The sequence below is a fragment of the Nerophis lumbriciformis genome, linkage group LG14 (assembly GCF_033978685.3).
Source record: "Nerophis lumbriciformis linkage group LG14, RoL_Nlum_v2.1, whole genome shotgun sequence".
In the NCBI taxonomy this organism is placed as follows: Eukaryota; Metazoa; Chordata; class Actinopteri; order Syngnathiformes; family Syngnathidae; genus Nerophis; species Nerophis lumbriciformis.
The window spans coordinates 4,141,324-4,159,598 of NC_084561.2; the positions used below are offsets into that span (position 1 = coordinate 4,141,324).

The 18,275-nt window shown below is 39.7% G+C and overlaps 1 protein-coding gene across 7 annotated transcripts in view; it reads left to right on the plus strand.

Moving 5' to 3' along the window:
- The window catches only part of arhgef18b (rho/rac guanine nucleotide exchange factor (GEF) 18b), a 224,702-nt gene that overhangs the window by 173,176 nt on the left and 33,251 nt on the right, over nt 1-18,275 (plus strand). For all 7 annotated transcript variants that reach the window (XM_061976196.1, XM_061976189.1, XM_061976191.1 and 4 more), the window contains 2 exons: nt 6,378-6,659; nt 6,730-6,879. In XM_061976196.1, the coding sequence (XP_061832180.1) occupies nt 6,378-6,659; nt 6,730-6,879 (432 nt within the window). The remainder of the gene's footprint in view (nt 1-6,377; nt 6,660-6,729; nt 6,880-18,275) is intronic.

The following is an 18,275-nucleotide window of genomic DNA, read 5'->3' on the forward strand; positions in this document are numbered from 1 at the left end:
AGCCAGCATGTGTGATGGTATGGGGGTGTATTAGTGCCCAAGACATGGGTAACTTACACATCTGTGAAGGCGCCATTAATGCTGAAAGGTACATACAGGTTTTGGAGCAACATATGTTGCCATTCAAGCAACGTTATCGTAGACGCCCCTGCTTATTTCAGCGAGACAATGCCAAGCCACGTGTTACATCAACGTGGCTTCATAGTAAAAGAGTGCGGGTACTAGGCTGGCCTGCCTGTAGTCCAGACCTGTCTCCCATTGAAAATGTGTGGCGCATTATGAAGCCTAAAATATCACAACGGAGACCCCCGGACTGTTGAACAACTTAAGCTGTACATCAAGCAAGAATGGGAAATAATTCCACTTCAAAAATGCGTCTCCTCAGTTCCCAAACCTTTACTGAGTGTTGTGAAAAGGAAAGGCCATGTAACACAGTGATAAAAATGCAATGTGTTGCTGCCATTAAATTCTAAGTTAATGATTATTTGCAACAACAAAAAAAAGAAGTTTCTCAGTTCGAACATTACGTATCTTGTCTTGGCAGTCTATTCAATTAAATGTGGTCTCAAAAAAAAAGTGAGAATCCATGCAGATCCGTAAAAATCTCTATTTAATAACAAAAAAATCACTGGAGAAAATAAATCAATTGTAACAAAAGATCAGCGCCAGGAAAACCGGTCTATTCTACCACAGGCAACGGACAAACTGGCACCAGCTGAGTGGAGATCCAGGGTTTAAGTCTGGTGGTTGATTAGCAACAGGTGGGCTCGGATGACTGGCAGCACACCTGGAACTAATGACAGGGTAGGAGACTTACAGACACAAGAGGGGAGGCAAGTAGAAAAACAAGAGGAAAATTAAAGCTGCAAGCAGCGTTGGTCGGGCCCGCGTATTTGGCAGGTGCTAGTCCTAAGTGTCCCAATACTTTTGTCCAGTTTTAGTCCTAAGTGTCCCAATACTTTTGTCAAGTTGTAGTCCTAAGTGTCGCAATACTTTCATCCAGTGTAGGTGTCCCAATACTTTTGTCCAGTGGTATTCCTAAGTGTCCCAATACTTTTGTGCAGTGTAAGTGTCCCAATACTTTTGTCCAGTTTTGGTCATAAGTGTCCCAATACTTTTGTCCAGTGGTATTCCTAAGTGTCCCAATACTTTTGTGCAGTGTAAGTGTCCCAATACTTTTGTCCAGTTTTGGTCATAAGTGTCCCAATACTTTTGTCCAGTGGTAGTCATAAGTGTCCCAATACTTTTGTCAAGTTGTAGTCCCAAGTGTCCCAATATTTTTGTCCAGTTTTCGTGCTGTGTGTCCCAATACTTTTGTCCAGTGGTAGTCATAAGTGTCCCAATACTTTTGTCTACTTTTAGTCCGAATTGTCCCAAGACTTTTGTCTAGTGTACCTACCTTGTCTGCATTGTGTGGGCACGCTGGTGCTGCCTGCTTTTAAGCAGCCATCTTGAAAAAACAGCAGCATCAGCGCAGAGGTTCTTTGAAGGGTCATAAAATCAAAACCGGAGCAGGTATCAAAACTCTTTCGCCAAATTTTAATCAGAAGGGTTCAATCTCTCTCCTGTGTTAGTTTGAAGACGAAACAACAAACGCGCTCAGAGATAATGTTTGAAGAAAGGTGACCGGTTTTTACAAAACTTTGAAGGGGGAATAGCAAACTTCCTGTTGATTTTTGCTGGGGGTTGTAAATTTATGAAATGTAGGTCTAAGACTTACTGCCGCATTGCCGGCAGTAAGTCGGACACGTTTCCAGTGAGGGTTGGACTCCGCCAAGGCTGCCCTTTGTCACCCATTCTGTTCATAACTTTTATGGACAGAATTTCTAGGCGCAGTCAAGGCGTTGAGGGGATCTGGTTTGGTGGCTGCAGGATTAGGTCTTTGCTTTTTGCAGATGATGTGGTCCTGATGGCTTCATCTGGCCAGGATCTCCAGCTCTCGCTGGATCGGTTCGCAGCCGAGTGTGAAGCGACTGGGATGAGAATCAGCACCTCCAAGTCCGAGTCCATGGTTCTCGCCCGGAAAAGGGTGGAATGCCATCTCCGGGTTGGGGAGGAGACCCTGCCCCAAGTGGAGGAGTTCAAGTACCTCGGAGTCTTGTTCACGAGTGAGGGAAGAGTGGATCGTGAGATCGACAGGCGGATCGGTGCGGCGTCTTCAGTAATGCGGACGCTGTATTGATCCGTTGTGGTGAAGAAGGAGCTGAGCCGGAAGGCAAAGCTCTCAATTTACCGGTCGATCTACGTTCCCATCCTCACCTATGGTCATGAGCTTTGGGTTATGACCGAAAGGACAAGATCACGGGTACAAGCGGCCGAAATGAGTTTCCTCCGCCGGGTGGCGGGGCTCTCCCTTAGAGATAGGGTGAGAAGCTCTGTCATCCGGGGGGAGCTCAAAGTAAAGCCGCTGCTCCTCCACATGGAGAGGAGCCAGATGAGGTGGTTCGGGCATCTGGTCAGGATGCCACCCGATCGCCTCCCTCGGGAGGTGTTTAGGGCACGTCCGACCGGTAGGAGGCCACGGGGAAGACCCAGGACACGTTGGGAAGACTATGTCTCCCGGCTGGCCTGGGAACGCCTCGGGGTCCCCCGGGAGGAGCTGGACGAAGTGGCTGGGGAGAGGGAAGTCTGGGCTTCCCTGCTTAGGCTGCTGCCCCCGCGACCCGACCTCGGATAAGCGGAAGAAGATGGATGGATGGATAGGTCTAAGTTAGACCTACATAGAGGTTTTTGTTTCATGTCTCTCCGGCCTTCCCAGTGGGAGTTACAGGCAGTTTTGTCATTTTTTTCTTCCGAGGAGCAGTTTTTTCTGCGTTTTATTCAAAAATTGCGCTAGAGCGCAATTTTGAGATTTGGGTTTAGGTTTTTTTATAAGATCGCAATTTTTGACAGTCCTGATGTGTGCGTTCAGTTTGGTGAGTTTTGAAGCATGTTAAGGGGGTCAAATTACAGCTCAAAGAGGCAAAAGTTACTGTTTTTAGTCTTGAAGGGGGAATTGCCAACTTCCTGTTGATTTTAGCCCGACAATGTACTATTATGAAATGTAGGTCTAAGTCAGACCTACATAGAGGTTTTTGTTTCATGTCTCTCCGACCTTCCTAGTGGGAGTTACAGGCAGTCTAGTTTTTTTTTTTTTTCCTAGGGGGCGCTAGAGCGCAATTTTGAGTTTTGTGGTTCGTTTTTTTTTTTAAAAAGGCAATTTTCGCAGGTCCTGATGTGTGGGTCAAATATGGTGAGTTTTGAAGCATGTTAAGTGGGTCAAATTACAGTTTAATGTGGCGGCGGAAGAATAAAGAATAAAGAATAAAACCTTACAAATTCAATAGGTCCTTATGTCCCATTGTATAAGGACTCCCAAAGGGAGTCCTTATACAATGGGCCATGCGGGCCCTAAAAAAAACAGGAGAACTGCCCTTATGACAAATAAGGACTTGCAAATCATTGTATTCTGTTTTTATTTGCGACTTACACAACGTGCCAACTTCACTGCTTTTGGGTTTTGTAGTTAAGTGTATGTTCACTTACCGGACACACACATCAGGTGCACGTCTAAAACAAAAAAAGATCCAGTACAAGAAAAATTAAAAGTATTTTACACCACTATTTTTATAATGCATTGCAATTGAAAACCACTGCAAAGAGAGTACACCAGTGTTTTTCAACCACTGTGCAGTGGGAGATGATCTAGTTTCACCTATTTGGGTTAAAAATATTTTTTGCAAACCAGCAATTATAGTCTGAAAATGATGTGTTGTTGTTGAGTGTCGGTGCTGTCTAGAGCTCGGCAGAGTAACCGTGTAATACTCTTTCCATATCAGTAGGTGGCAGCCGGTAGCTAATTGCTTTGTAGATGTCGGAAACAGCGGGAGGCAGCGTGCAGGTAAAAAGGTGTCTTAATGCTTACACCATACTTGCCAACCCTCCCGAATTTTCCGGGAGACTCCCGAAATTCAGCGCCTCTCCCGAAAACCTCCCGGGACAAATATTCTCCCGAAAATCTACCCGATTTTCAGCCGGAGCTGGAGGCCACGCCCCCTCCAGCTCCATGAGGACCTGAGTGAGGACAGCCTTTTTTCACGACGGGAGGACAACAGGGTGACAAGAACTAAATCATCCAGACTCGAGACAAATTGTATTATTATGTTTATTTTACCTAAAAATAAATATATTTATTAATTTTTTTTTAAATAACTAAATACATTTTTACTAAATTTTGCGAAAAACATCAAAATTAATTGTATATTTATTTGTATTTTTTCTGACTCCTTACATCCAGCCATATAATTATACATTAAAATAAACATATTTGAAATAATTAATTTTAAATTATCATAATAATTCATTTAAAATGACCATATTTAATTATTAAAATAATTGCTTGTTTATCAACAACTTTAGCATTTTATTCATTACATTTTGAAGCTCTCAGAAGCCAAGTTATGTTATATTCCTTAATATTTATTTATGCAAGTTTGAAGCATCAACTATCTAAACACAGTTTTGTTTGCATATTTTCAGGATATATATATATATATATGTATGTATGTATGTATGTATGTATGTATGTATGTATGTATGTATATATATATATATATATGTATGTATGTATGTATGTATGTATATATATATATATATATATATATATATTAAATACTTGGTGAATTCTAGCTGTCAATATACTCCTCCCCTCTTAACCACGCCCCCCCCCCCCCCCCCCCCTACCATGCCCCCCACCCCCTACCTCCCGAAATCGGAGGTCTCAAGGTTGGCAAGTATGGCTTACACCTAAAATAAACAAAAGGTGAGTGCCCCTAAGAAAAGGCATTGAAGCTTAGTGAAGGCTAGCAGAACGAAACTAAAACTGAATTGGATTCAAAGAAAACAAAAACAGAATGCTGGACGACAGCAAAGACTTACTGTGGAGGCAAAGTACATCTGAACATGACAATCAACAATGTCCCCTCAAAGTAGGATAAAAACAACTGATATATTGTTGATTGCTAAAACAAAGTAGATGCGGGAAATATCGCTCAAAGGAAGACATGAAGCTGCTACAGGAAAATACCAAAAAAAGAGAAAAAGCCACCAAAATAGGAGTGCAAGACAAGAAGTAAAACACTACACACAGGAAAACATCAAAAAAGTCCAAATAAGTCAGGGTGTGATGCATACTTGCCAACCTTGAGACCTCCGATTTTGGGGGGTGGGGGGTGGGGGTGGGGCGGGGGGCGTGGTTGGGGGCGTGGTTAAGATATATATATGTATATAAGAAATACTTGACTCTCAGTGAATTCTAGCTATATATATATATATATATATATATATATATATATATATATATATACATATACATACCGGTATATATATAAATAAAATAAATACTTGAATTTCAGTGTTCATTTACAAACTACAACTCACAAACACTTTAGAGTTAGGCTCCACCATCAGAATGTGTACTTAAACTTATAAAGATCACATGGATATTATTCAGTAAGTTGATTCACCAAAACTAACCTGTTATACAGGAGGAAAAAGCACACAGGACGTTTCAATTGTTCACAGACTGGTCGCGCTCATCAGAATGACAAGACACTTCCGGTCTGCAGGTGATAGCATTCAATTGGGAAGAAACGCCCTACTGCCCCCTACTGACCAATGTGAATACTGATAAATGTATAATGACAGCTCCAAAAACGAATTCAAATCACAAAATAAAATAAATAAATCAACACAAAAATGTGACACATTATGGGTGGGTCACATATGCATGTACAGTAGATGGCAGTATTGTCCTGTTTAAAAGTGTCACAACATTGCTGTTTACGGCAGACGAACTGCTTTACGGTACGACACTGTTGTTGTGTGTTGTCAACACGTCACTCAGGTCCGCCTGAATTTCGGGAGTTTTTCGGGAGAAAATTTGTCCCGGGAGGTTTTCGGGAGAGGCGCTGAATTTCGGGAGTCTCCCGGAAAATCCGGGAGGGTTGGCAAGTATGGTGTGATGTGACAGGTGGTGACAGTACACCTACTTTGAGACAAGAGCTATAGTGATGCATGCTTGGTTATGCTTTAAAGTCATATCCAACGACTTTTTACTGTCAACTGAGTTTTGTTTTTTAATGATTTCTGCTGGTGGTGTGCCTTCAGATTTGTTCAAAGCACAAAATGTCCTTTGGCTCAAAAAAGGTTGAAAAACACTGGAGTACACAATAGTGAATATGTGCCATTATCGTGTCGGTGAAGGCATTGGACTGTGCAGGTGTACCTAATGTGTGTCCAGCGAGTTCATGATTACTTTGGTTTCAGTGTTCCTCCATTTCTATTTGACAAAGCAGTTTTCTGTCTGCTATCTGACATTTTCCCCGGGCTGCGGTCAGGCCATCATATCGCAGCAGGACAGCCACATGGAGCTGCAGCGCGTCTCGCTGACGGAGCGAGCCTCCCTGCCCGGCCGCCACCGCGGCAACGTGCTCCTGGAGCAGGAGAAGCAGCGGACGCTGGCCCTGCAGAGAGAGGAGCTCGCCAGCTTCCACAAACTGCAGTCCCAGCATCGGCAAGAGCAGCAGCGCTGGGAGAAGGAGCGCGCCAGGCACCGCCAACAAGTGGAGGCCACAGAGGCCAGGCTGTGGCAGAGGGAGGAGGAGTGCAGGCACTTGGAGGTACAGTGGTCAGACCTACCTGGTGTATTTCTGTGACTGGCACTTCAGTTATAAAAAAAAATGGATACAGGAGCGTCTGGCAGAAGAGAGGGTGGAGCTGGAGAGGCAAAGGGAGACCTACCAACAGGACCTGGAGAGGCTGAGAGAATCCACCCGGGCTGTTGAGAAGGAGAAGGAACGCCTGGAACACCAGAAGAAGATCAAGAGGAAAACCATCGAGGTGGGAGCAGGCATATAGTAGTGCAGTAACCCCTCCTTTATCGCTGTTAATTACTGTATATTCCTGACTATAGAGCGCACAAGTATATAAGCCACACCCATTACATTTTAGAAGAACTAAATATTTTTCCATATATTAGCTGCACCGGACTGTAAACCGCAGGTATATACGTTGTGAAATGAATTATTTACACAAATATTTTGTACCGTATTTTTTGGATTATAAGTCGCAGTTTTTTTCATAGTTTGGCCTGGGGCGGGACTTATACTCTGGAGCGACTTATCAGAATCAGAATAGTTTTTATTGCCATTGTTTGAGAACGGGTTCACAAACTAGGAATTTCTCTTGGTGCAACATAAAACACATACAACTAGGGATGTCCCGATCCGATATTTGGATCGGATCGGCTGCCGATATTTGCCAAAAATTGCGTATCGGCAAGGCATGGGAAAATGCCGATCCAGATCCAGTTTAAAAAAAAAACTCCGGTCCGTGTTTTCCAACGCACCTATTTAAATAATACATTCCTTTTTTCTGCTGCGCCGTAATTTCCGTTCCGCATTTTCCAGCACACCTTCAACACATCCACAATTCTCACGCAGTTGCTTTTAGCTGATGGCATTACACGACAGGCTCTTCTCACTCTTTCCTGTGTCTCCCTCTCACAGACAGCGAGTGCACCTTCTTACACACGTCACATACTGTCACGTCATACGTCACATACTGTCACGTCATACGTCACATGCGTATACGTCCTCTCCCAGCAGAGAGCGAGGTAGCGGCATGGCTAACGTTAGCTGTGATGCTAGCGCAGCCGCTAAGGTGCGCGCCTGCTCAAGCGTCCTCTGCGCACGGCAAATCTATGCCACGCACAAAATCAAATAAAAAAATAAGCGCATAACAATTTTCGACACACGGACACGACAGAGACAACAGTTTTCGTCATCATTGTTCAAATATTGTGACGTCTGTCGAGACGCTTATCTCCATTCGGTGCCACACGTCCACACCATCAAAATGGCAAAAATGTCTGCATCAACACCGTATGAAAAAATTAGTGATTTTTTTAGTTGTGATTTCCTTCTCTGCATGAACGTTTAAAAGTAGCATATATTAATGCAGTATGAAGAAGAATGTTTTAATGTAGACATGCAAGCCTTGAAAGAACATTTTGAAAATCAAGACTACATTTCCTGCAAATGGGTGCATTTCTACCCTATATTTTAACTTTACATTTATTCTCATATCAAACTCTTTTGGCTGTCTTTTTGACACTTACATCCGGCGCCCCCCTCCACACCCTGGATTATAAATAATGTAAATAATTCAATGTGATTATCTTGTGTGATGACTGTATTATGATGATAGTATATATCTGATAGTATATATCTGTATCATGAATCAATTTAAGTGGACCCCGACTTAAACAAGTTGAAAAACTTATTGGGGTGTTACCATTTAGTGGTCAATTGTACGGAATATGTACTTCACTGTGCAACCTACTAATAAAAGTCCCAATCAATCAATCCAAACACATAGAATCATCATACTGCTGTGATTATATGCATCAAGTGTTCATTCAAGGCTAAGGCAAAATATCCAGATATATATCGTGTATCGCAATATGGCCTTAAAATATCGCAATATTAAAAAAAGGCCATATCGCCCAGCCCTAGTTCAATGATGCCATTTCTGTTTGTCATGTATACTTTTGTCTATTTTGTGTTTATCCTTGAATAAACAGGTCAGTTTCTTGTTACCAACCATTGTGTATTAGTCAAACTCCCCTAATTCAGCTGGCTAGTTGTTATCAAGAGTACTAAAACCCTTTTCAACATGATTCTGACAACTAAGTAGGCTAAATAACTTTAAACTTTAATACATGCTCGGATAGGCCAGTATCGGTATCAGTCAGTATCGGTCAGTATCAATATCTTTATCGGATCGGAAGTGCAAAAACCTGGATCGGGACATCCCTACATACAACACAGATTTGGTAATAAAAAGAGCTGTAACTGAGCTATCAGATCTTGTTATTGTTCATGTGCCTGATGGCCGAGGGGAAAAAACTGTTCAGGTGGCGGGAGGTGTGGGTCTGGATGGACTGTAGTCTCCTGCCGGGAGAATAGTTTGTGTCCAGGGTGAGAAGCTGTGTGTGTGTGTGAAATTATCAACACATTACCGTCAAATATCAAATAATATTATTTAGCTCATTCACGTAAGAGACTAGGCCAGGGGTCTGCAACCTTTACCAGTCAAAGAGCCATTTTGACCAGTTTCACAAATTATAGAAAACAATGGGAGCCGCATACATTTTTTGAAATTTTAAATGTAATAACACTGCATACGAAGTTTTTTTTTATGCTTTGTGCTATGTATAACCAGGGGTCTCAGACACGCTGCCCACACCTTTTTATGTGGAATATGAATGCTGATGCGGCACGCGAGTTTTAATTGAATGACGCTTGTCAGCGTCATGCGTGCCGTGATGGGACAGCATATAGCACCCACTACAGTCAGCGTGCCTGAACAGTCACACGTTGTATGGGGCTTCCGCTTTTCTCACGTAGGTAACAGCAAGGCATACTTGGTCAACAGCCACACAGCTCACACTGACGGTGGCGGTATAAAAAAAAACTTTAACACTCTTACTAATAATGCGCCACACTGTGAACCCACACCAAACAAGAATGACAAACAAATTTCGGGAGAACATCTGCACCGTAACACAACATAAACACAACAGGACAAATACCCAGAATCCCATGCAGCCCTAACTCTTCCGGGATACATTATACACCCCCCGCTACCAAACCGCGCCCACCTCAACCGACGCACAGAGAGGGGGGGGGGGGGGTTGATGTGTGAGGGAGCAGGGTTGGGGTGGGGGCGGGGTTTGGTGGTAGCAAAAGTGTATAATGTAGCCCGGAAGAGTCAGGGCTGCATGGGATTCTGGGTGTTTGTTCTGTTGTGTTTATGTTGTGTTAAGGTGCAGATGTTCTCCCGAAATGTGTTTGTCATTCTTGTTTGGTTTTGGTTCAAAGTGTGGCGCATTAATCTTATCGCGATCTACCGGTCGATCTCGAAGGGTGTGTCAGTCGATCACCAGCCAGGCATTAAAAAAATAGTCCTAAAAATGAGCGATCATAAATCTTCACTATGACGTCACTTTCGTCACTTGATTGACATTCACGGCACCCGAGGGTCTTCTGAGATGACGCTGGCTGCTGCCAGCTCATTAAAATTACCGACTGGAAGGCGAGAAACACTTTATTTCAACAGACTCTGGCGCCGTACCTGTCGTCAAAACTCCAAAGACCGACTGCACAGTTGCACAATAAAAGCTCTGCTTCATCCCGCCTGCGCTACCAAAATAAGAGTCTCAGAAATCTGGCGTGCACAAGCTAGCAAGCTACGGAGTTTGCCGACAATGTATTTCTTGTAAAGTGTATACAAAGGAGTACGGAAGCTGGACAAATAAGATGCCAAAAACCAACCACTTTCATGTGGTATTGGACAGAAAGGAGGACTTTTTTCTCCTCCATTCGAAAATGCGGACGTTATCATCACCACTGTCTGATTCCAATCAAAGCAAGTCATCAGAATCAGATAATACACCAATTTATATTCTTGTCTTCATGAAAGAAAGGAATCTATATGTGTTAAACATGCTTGTATTATCTTTAACCACCTTTAAGTTGTTAATATTAACTATATGTGTTAAACATGCTTGTTTTATCTTTAACCACCTTTAAGTTGTTAACAATATTAACTATTTGTGTTAAACATGCTTGTATTATTTTTAACCACCTTTAACTTGTTAACAATATTAACTATATGTGTTAAACATGCTTGCATTATCTTTAAACACCTTTAACTTAACAATATTAACTATATGTATTAAACATACTTGTATTATCATTAAACACCTTTAATGTATTAACAATATTAACTATATGTGTTAAACATGCTTGCATTATCATTAAACACCTTTAACTTGTTAACAAAAACATATATTTCATAAATAAGTAAATATAAATTATATATATGAATGAGGTAGATCCCCACGACTTGATCAATTGAAAAGTAGCTCGCCTGCAGAAAAAGTGTGAGCACCCCTGCATTAAACAATGTAACTTTACCATGAATTGATTAACATTAGTTGAAAAACGTATTCTGGTGTTACCATTTAGTGGCCGATTGTACGGAATATGTACTGTACTGTGCAATCTACTAATACAAGTTTCAATCAATCAATCAAAAACAAGGTTTTCCAAAATAAGAGAACAACTTCAACTCCAGTTATGGAAAAAAGTGCCAACATGGCACTGCCATATTTATTATTGAAGTCACAAAGTGCATTATTTTTTTAAACATGCCTCAAAACAGCAGCTTGGAATTTGGGACATGCTCTCCCTGAGATAATCCTGAGAGCCACTACAACTATGGGGAATACTATACTTTGACTTTCACAAAGTGCATTATTATTATTTTTTTTTTTAAACATGTCTCAAAACAACAGCTACAAAAACAATGAAGGCACACAGCTTCAGTCCAGAGCATACTTGCCAACCTTGAGACCTCCGAATTCGGAATTCCCAATAATGTTGTTCGGGAGAAATTCGGTAGAATGGTTGCCTCGGCAGATTTTCGGGAGGGGCACTGAAATTCGGGAGTCTCCCGGGAAATTCGGGAGGTTGAAACCGATAATTTCCGATAATACATTTGGAAGCATTTATCGGCCGATAATATCGGACATCTCTAATTAAAAGGGTAAAATAAAACACATTTTTGGGTGTAATACATACTTGCCAACCTTGAGACCTCCGATTTCGGGAGGTGGGGGCGTGGTCGGGGGTGGGGCGGGGCGTGGTTGGGGGCGTGGTTAAGAGGGGAGGAGTATATTGACAGCTAGAATTCACCAAGTCAAGTATTTTATATATATATATATATATATATATATATATATATATATATATATATATATATATATATATATATGTCAAGCCTTGATCCGGGGTGTGTGCTTTTCCAGGATGCAACGGAAAGTTGGCACGGGCGAGACGGGAATTAAGGTACATGATTTATTTATTAACTATAAATACAAAAAAAAGGATCAAACAAAAGGCGCGCACAGTGGCGGAGAATAAACTATGAACAATTAAACAAAACTTGCAAACTATGGCTTGAATAAAGAAAACTTACTTGGCATGGACAAAAAAGGAGCAGCGTGAACATGGACATGAAAAAAAATGGACAGAGCATAAATGTGGTGTGAGGTCGTCAGGACGAACAACAGAAAATGAATGAACTTAAATACTATGGACATGATTAGTGAAAGCAGTTGCGTGACTCAAAACGTGAAACAGGTGCGTGACGTGACAGGTGAAAACTAATGGTTGCTATGGTGACAAACAAGAGTGCACAATGAGTCCAAACGTGGAACAGGTGAAACTAATGGGGTAATCATGGAAACAAGACAAGGGAGTGAAAAGACAGAAACTAAAGAGTCCTATAACTAAACAAAAACATGACTTAACACAAAACATGATTACACAGACATGACACTATATATATATATATATATATATATATATATATATCTACATCCTGAAAATATGCAAACAAAACTGTGTTTAGATAATTGATACTTCAAACTTGCATAAATAAATATTAAGGAATATAACATAACTTGGCTTCTGAGAGTTTCAAAATGTAATGAATAAAATGCTAAAGTTGTTGATAAACAAGCAATTATTTTAATAATTAAATATGGTCATTTTAAATGAATTATTATGATCATTTAAAATTAATTATTTCAAATATGTTTATTTTAATGTATAATTCAATGGCTGGATGTAATAAGGAGTCACAAAAAAATACAATTACTTTTGATGATTTTAGCAAAATATAGTAAAAATGTATTTAGTTTTTTTTTTTTTTTAATTAATAAATATATTTATTTTTAGGTTAAATAAACATAATAATACAATTTATCTCTAGTCTGAATGATTTAGTTCTTGTCACCCTGCTGTCCTCCCCGTCATGAAAAAAGGCTGTCCTCACTCAGGTCCGCATGGAGCTGGAGGGGGCGTGGCTTCCAGCTACGGCTGAAAATCGGGAGACTTTCGGGAGAATATTTGTCCCCGGGAGGTTTTCGGGAGAGGCGCTGAATTTCGGGAGTCTCCCGGAAAATTAGGGAGGGTTGGCAAGTATGGTGTAATAATAGATGACAAAAAGAAATGGAAACCTCATGTAAAAAAAAAAATATACAACATAAAGTAGCAAGAAACACATCAATAATGAATATACAGTTAGGTCCATAAATATTTGGACATTGACACAATTTTCAGTATTCCAGCTCTTTACACCACCACAATGGATTTGTAATGAAACAATCAAAATGTGCTTTAAGTGCAGACTTTGAGCTTTAATTTGAGGGTATTTACATCCAAATTGGAACTGTGGACCAGCTCTATACTCTGGGCAGGGTCCTTGAGGGTGCATGGGAGTTTGCCCAACCAGTCTACATGTGCTTTGTGGACTTGGAGAAGGCATTCGACCGTGTCCCTCGGGAAGTCCTGTGGGGAGTGCTCAGAGAGTATGGGGTTTCGGACTGTCTGATTGTGGCGGTCCGCTCCCTGTATGATCAGTGTCAGAGCTTGGTTCGCATTGCCGGCAGTAAGTCGGACACGTTTCCGGTGAGGGTTGGACTCCGCCAAGGCTGCCCTTTGTCACCGATTCTGTTCATAACTTTTATGGACAGAATTTCTAGGCGCAGTCAAGGCGTTGAGGGGATCCGGTTTGGTGGCTGCAGGATTAGGTCTCTGCTTTTTGCAGATGATTTGGTCCTGATGGCTTCATCTGGCCAGGATCTTCAGCTCTCACTGGATCGGTTCGCAGCTGAGTGTGAAGCGACTGGGATGAGAATCAGCACCTCCAAGTCCGAGTCCATGGTTCTCGCCCGGAAAAGGGTGGAGTGCCATCTCCGGGTTGGGGAGGAGATCTTGCCCCAAGTGGAGGAGTTCAAGTACCTCGGAGTCTTGTTCACGAGTGAGGGAAGAGTGGATCGTGAGATCGACAGGCGGATCGGTGCGGCGTCTTCAGTAATGCGGACGCTGTATCGATCCGTTGTGGTGAAGAAGGAGCTGAGCCGGAAGGCAAAGCTCTCAATTTACCGGTCGATCTACGTTCCCATCCTCACCTATGGTCATGAGCTTTGGGTTATGACCGAAAGGACAAGATCACGGGTACAAGCGGCCGAAATGAGTTTCCTCCGCCGGGTGGCGGGGCTCTCCCTTAGAGATAGGGTGAGAAGCTCTGTCATCCGGGGGGAGCTCAAAGTAAAGCCGCTGCTCCTCCGCATCGAGAGGAGCCAGATGATGTGGTTCGGGCATCTGGTCAGGATGCCACCCGAGCGCCTCCCTAAGGAGGTGTTTAGGGCATGTCCGACCGGTAGGAGGCCACGAGGAAGACCCAGGACACGTTGGGAAGACTATGTCTCCCGGCTGGCCTGGGAACGCCTCGGGATCCCCCGGGAGGAGCTGGACGAAGTGGCTGGGGAGAGGGAAGTCTGGGCTTCCCTGCTTAGGCTGCTGCCCCCGCGACCCGACCTCGGATAAGCGGAAGAAGATGGATGGATGGATGGATGGACATCCAAATCAGGTGAACGGTGTAGGAATTACAACACATTTTATATGTGCCTTCCACCTTTTAAGGGACCAAAAGTAATTGGACAATTGGCTACTCAGCTGTTCCATGGCCACGTTTGTGTTATTCCCTCGTTATTTAAGTTACAAAGAGCAGATAAAAGGCCTAGAGTTCATTTCAAGTGTGGTATATTCATTTGGAATCTGGGGAGGTCATCTCTCAATATGAAGTCCAAAGAGCTGTCACTATCAGTGAAGCAAGCCATCATTAGGCTGAAAAATGAAAACAAAGCCATCAGATAGATAGCGAAAACATTAGGTGTGGCCAAATCAACTGTTTGGTACATTCTTAAAAAGAGAGAACGCACTGGTGAGCTCAGCAACACCAAAAGACCTGGAAGACCACGGAAAACAAGTGTGGTGGATGACAGACGAATCCTTTCCCTTGTCAAGAAAAAGCCCTTCACAACAGTTGGCCAGATCAAGAAAATTCTCCAGGAGGTAGATGTATCTGTGTCCAAGTCAACAATTAAGAGAAGACTTCTCCAGAGGAAATACAGAGGTTTCATTACAAGGTGATTTTTACACCAATTTTTTGGTGTAAAAATTTTTGGTGATTTTTACACCAATTTTACACCAATTACATTGGTGAGCCTCAAAAACAGGAAGGCCAGATTAGAGTTTGCCAAGAAACATCTAGCATATAAAAATATGCTGTTTTACATGATTAAAATACATTTTATTGTGGGAAAAAAAAGGTCATATTTATTTGGAAAAAAAGTTGCAATATTGTGAGAAAAAAGTTTTCATACTTGTATATATTGCATATATTCTTTGGAATCTTTTGAGATTTTTTTTAATGATGTAATTTTACATGATTAAAGTCAAATGTATTACGAAAAATACTTTAAAAAAAAAGGTCTAACAATTTAAGGAAAAAAAAATTACAAAAATGATGCACTGTCGGAATATTTGGAGACAAAAATGCATGCCATTAAATATGATTAAAGTTGAAAATATTAGGAAAATATTGTCGAAAAAGGCTTTTTTTCTTTAAAAAAAAAAAAAAAAAATGTTGTAATGTTATTGTACAACCTGGTGTTGCATACCTAAACTATTTTGAGGAAAATAGTAAAATATTTGCTTGGAAAAAATATGCTGTTTTAAATTATTAAAATAAATTTTTTTGTGGAAAAAAAAGGCATATCTCTTTGGAAAAAAGTTGCAATAATGTGAGAAAAATGTTTCCATACTTGTATATATGGCATATATTCTTGGGAATATTCTGAGATTTGTTTAATTATGTAATTTTACACGATTAAAGTCAAATATATTATGAAAAATACTTTTTTATTTTATTTTTTTTAGTAACATTGTAAGGGAAAAAAATAATTGTACAAAAATGATGCACTGTAGGAATATTTGGAGACAAAAATACATGCCATTAAATATGATTAAAGTAGAAAATATTAGGAAAATATTGTGGAAAACAGCTTTTTTCTTTTACAAAAATGTTGTAATGTTATTGTACAACCTGGTGTTGCATACCTAAAATATTTTGAGGAAAATAGTAAAATACTTGCGTGAAAAAATATGCTGTTTTACATGATTAAAATACATTTTATTGTGAAAAAAAAAAAGTCATATTTATTTGGAAAAAAAGTTGCAATATTGTGAGAAAAAAGTTTTCATACTTGTTTAAATTGCATATATTCTTGGGAATATTCTGGTATTTTTTTAACTACCGGTATGTAATTTTACACCATTAAAATCAAATATATTAAGAAAAATACTTTTTTGGAAAAGTTAGTAACATTGTAAGGGGAAAAAATATTGTACAAAAAGTATGCACTGTAAGAATATTTGAAGACAAAAATGCATGCCATTAAATATGATTAAAGTTGAAAATATTAGGAAAATATTGTAGAAAAAGGCTTTTTTTCTTTTAAAAAAAAATAAAAAAATGTTGTAATGTTATTGTACAACCTGGTGTTGCATACCTAAACTATTTTGAGGAAAATAGTAAAATATTTGCTTGGAAAAAATATGCTGTTTTAAATTATTAAAATCAATTTTTTTGTGAAAAAAAAGGCATATCTCTTTGGAAAAAAGTTGCAATAATGTGAGAAAATTTTTTCCATACTTGTATATATATGGCATATATTCTTGGGAATATTCTGAGATTTGTTTAATTATGTAATTTTACACGATTAAAGTCAAATATATTATGAAAAATACTTTTTTATTTTATTTTTTTTAGTAACATTGTAAGGGAAAAAAATAATTGTACAAAAATGATGCACTGTAGGAATATTTGGAGACAAAAATACATGCCATTAAATATGATTAAAGTAGAAAATATTAGGAAAATATTGTGGAAAACAGCTTTTTTCTTTTACAAAAATGTTGTAATGTTATTGTACAACCTGGTGTTGCATACCTAAAATATTTTGAGGAAAATAGTAAAATACTTGCGTGAAAAAATATGCTGTTTTACATGATTAAAATACATTTTATTGTGAAAAAAAAAAAGTCATATTTATTTGGAAAAAAAGTTGCAATATTGTGAGAAAAAAGTTTTCATACTTGTTTAAATTGCATATATTCTTGGGAATATTCTGGTATTTTTTTAACTACCGGTATGTAATTTTACACCATTAAAATCAAATATATTAAGAAAAATACTTTTTTGGAAAAGTTAGTAACATTGTAAGGGAAAAAAATATTGTACAAAAAGTATGCACTGTAAGAATATTTGAAGACAAAAATGCATGCCATTAAATATGATTAAAGTAGAAAATATTAGGAAAATATTGTGAATAAAAGCTTTTTTTTTTTTTTTTTTTACAAAAATGTTGTAATGTTGCATACCTAAAATATATTGAGGAAAATGTTAAATATTTATTTGCAAAATTATGCTGTTTTACATGATTAAAATACATTTTGTTTTGAAAAAAAGTCATATTTCTTTGGAAAAAAGTTGCAATATCGTGAGAAAAAAGTGTTCATACTTGTTTAAATTGCATATATTCTTGGGAATATTCAGAGATTTTTTTAATGATGTAACTTTACATGATTAAAGTCAAATGTATTAAGAAAAATACTTTTTTTAAAAAGTGTAACAATGTAAGGAAAACATTTTTACAAAAAGAGCCTGTGCAGTTCTGGAACAACATCTTATGGACAGATGAGACAAAGATCAACTTGTACCAGAATGATGGAAAGAGAAGGGAAGGAACTGCTCAAGATCCAAAGCATACCACCTCATCAGTGAAGCACGGTGGTGGTAGTGTAATGGCGTGGGCATGCATGGCTGTCAGTGGAACTGGATCTCTTATATTTATTGATGATGTCACAGCTGACAAAAGCAGCAGAATGAATTCTGAAGTGTTTCGGACAATATTATCTGCTCATATTCAGCCAAATGCTTCAAAACTCATTGGACGGCGCTTCACAATGCAGATGGACAATGACCCCAAGCATACTGCGAAAGCAACCAAAGAGTTTTTGAAGGCAAAGAAGTGGAATGTTCTGCAATGGCCAAGTCAATCACCTGACCTGAATCCGATTGAGCATGCATTTCACTTGCTGAAGACAAAACTGAAGGGAAAATGCCCAAAGAACAAGCAGGAAGTGAAGACAGCTGCAGCAGAGGCCTGGCAGAGCATCACCAGGGACCACACCCAGCGTCTGGTGATGTCTATGTGTTCCAGACTTCAGGCTGTCATTGACTGCAAAGGATTTGCA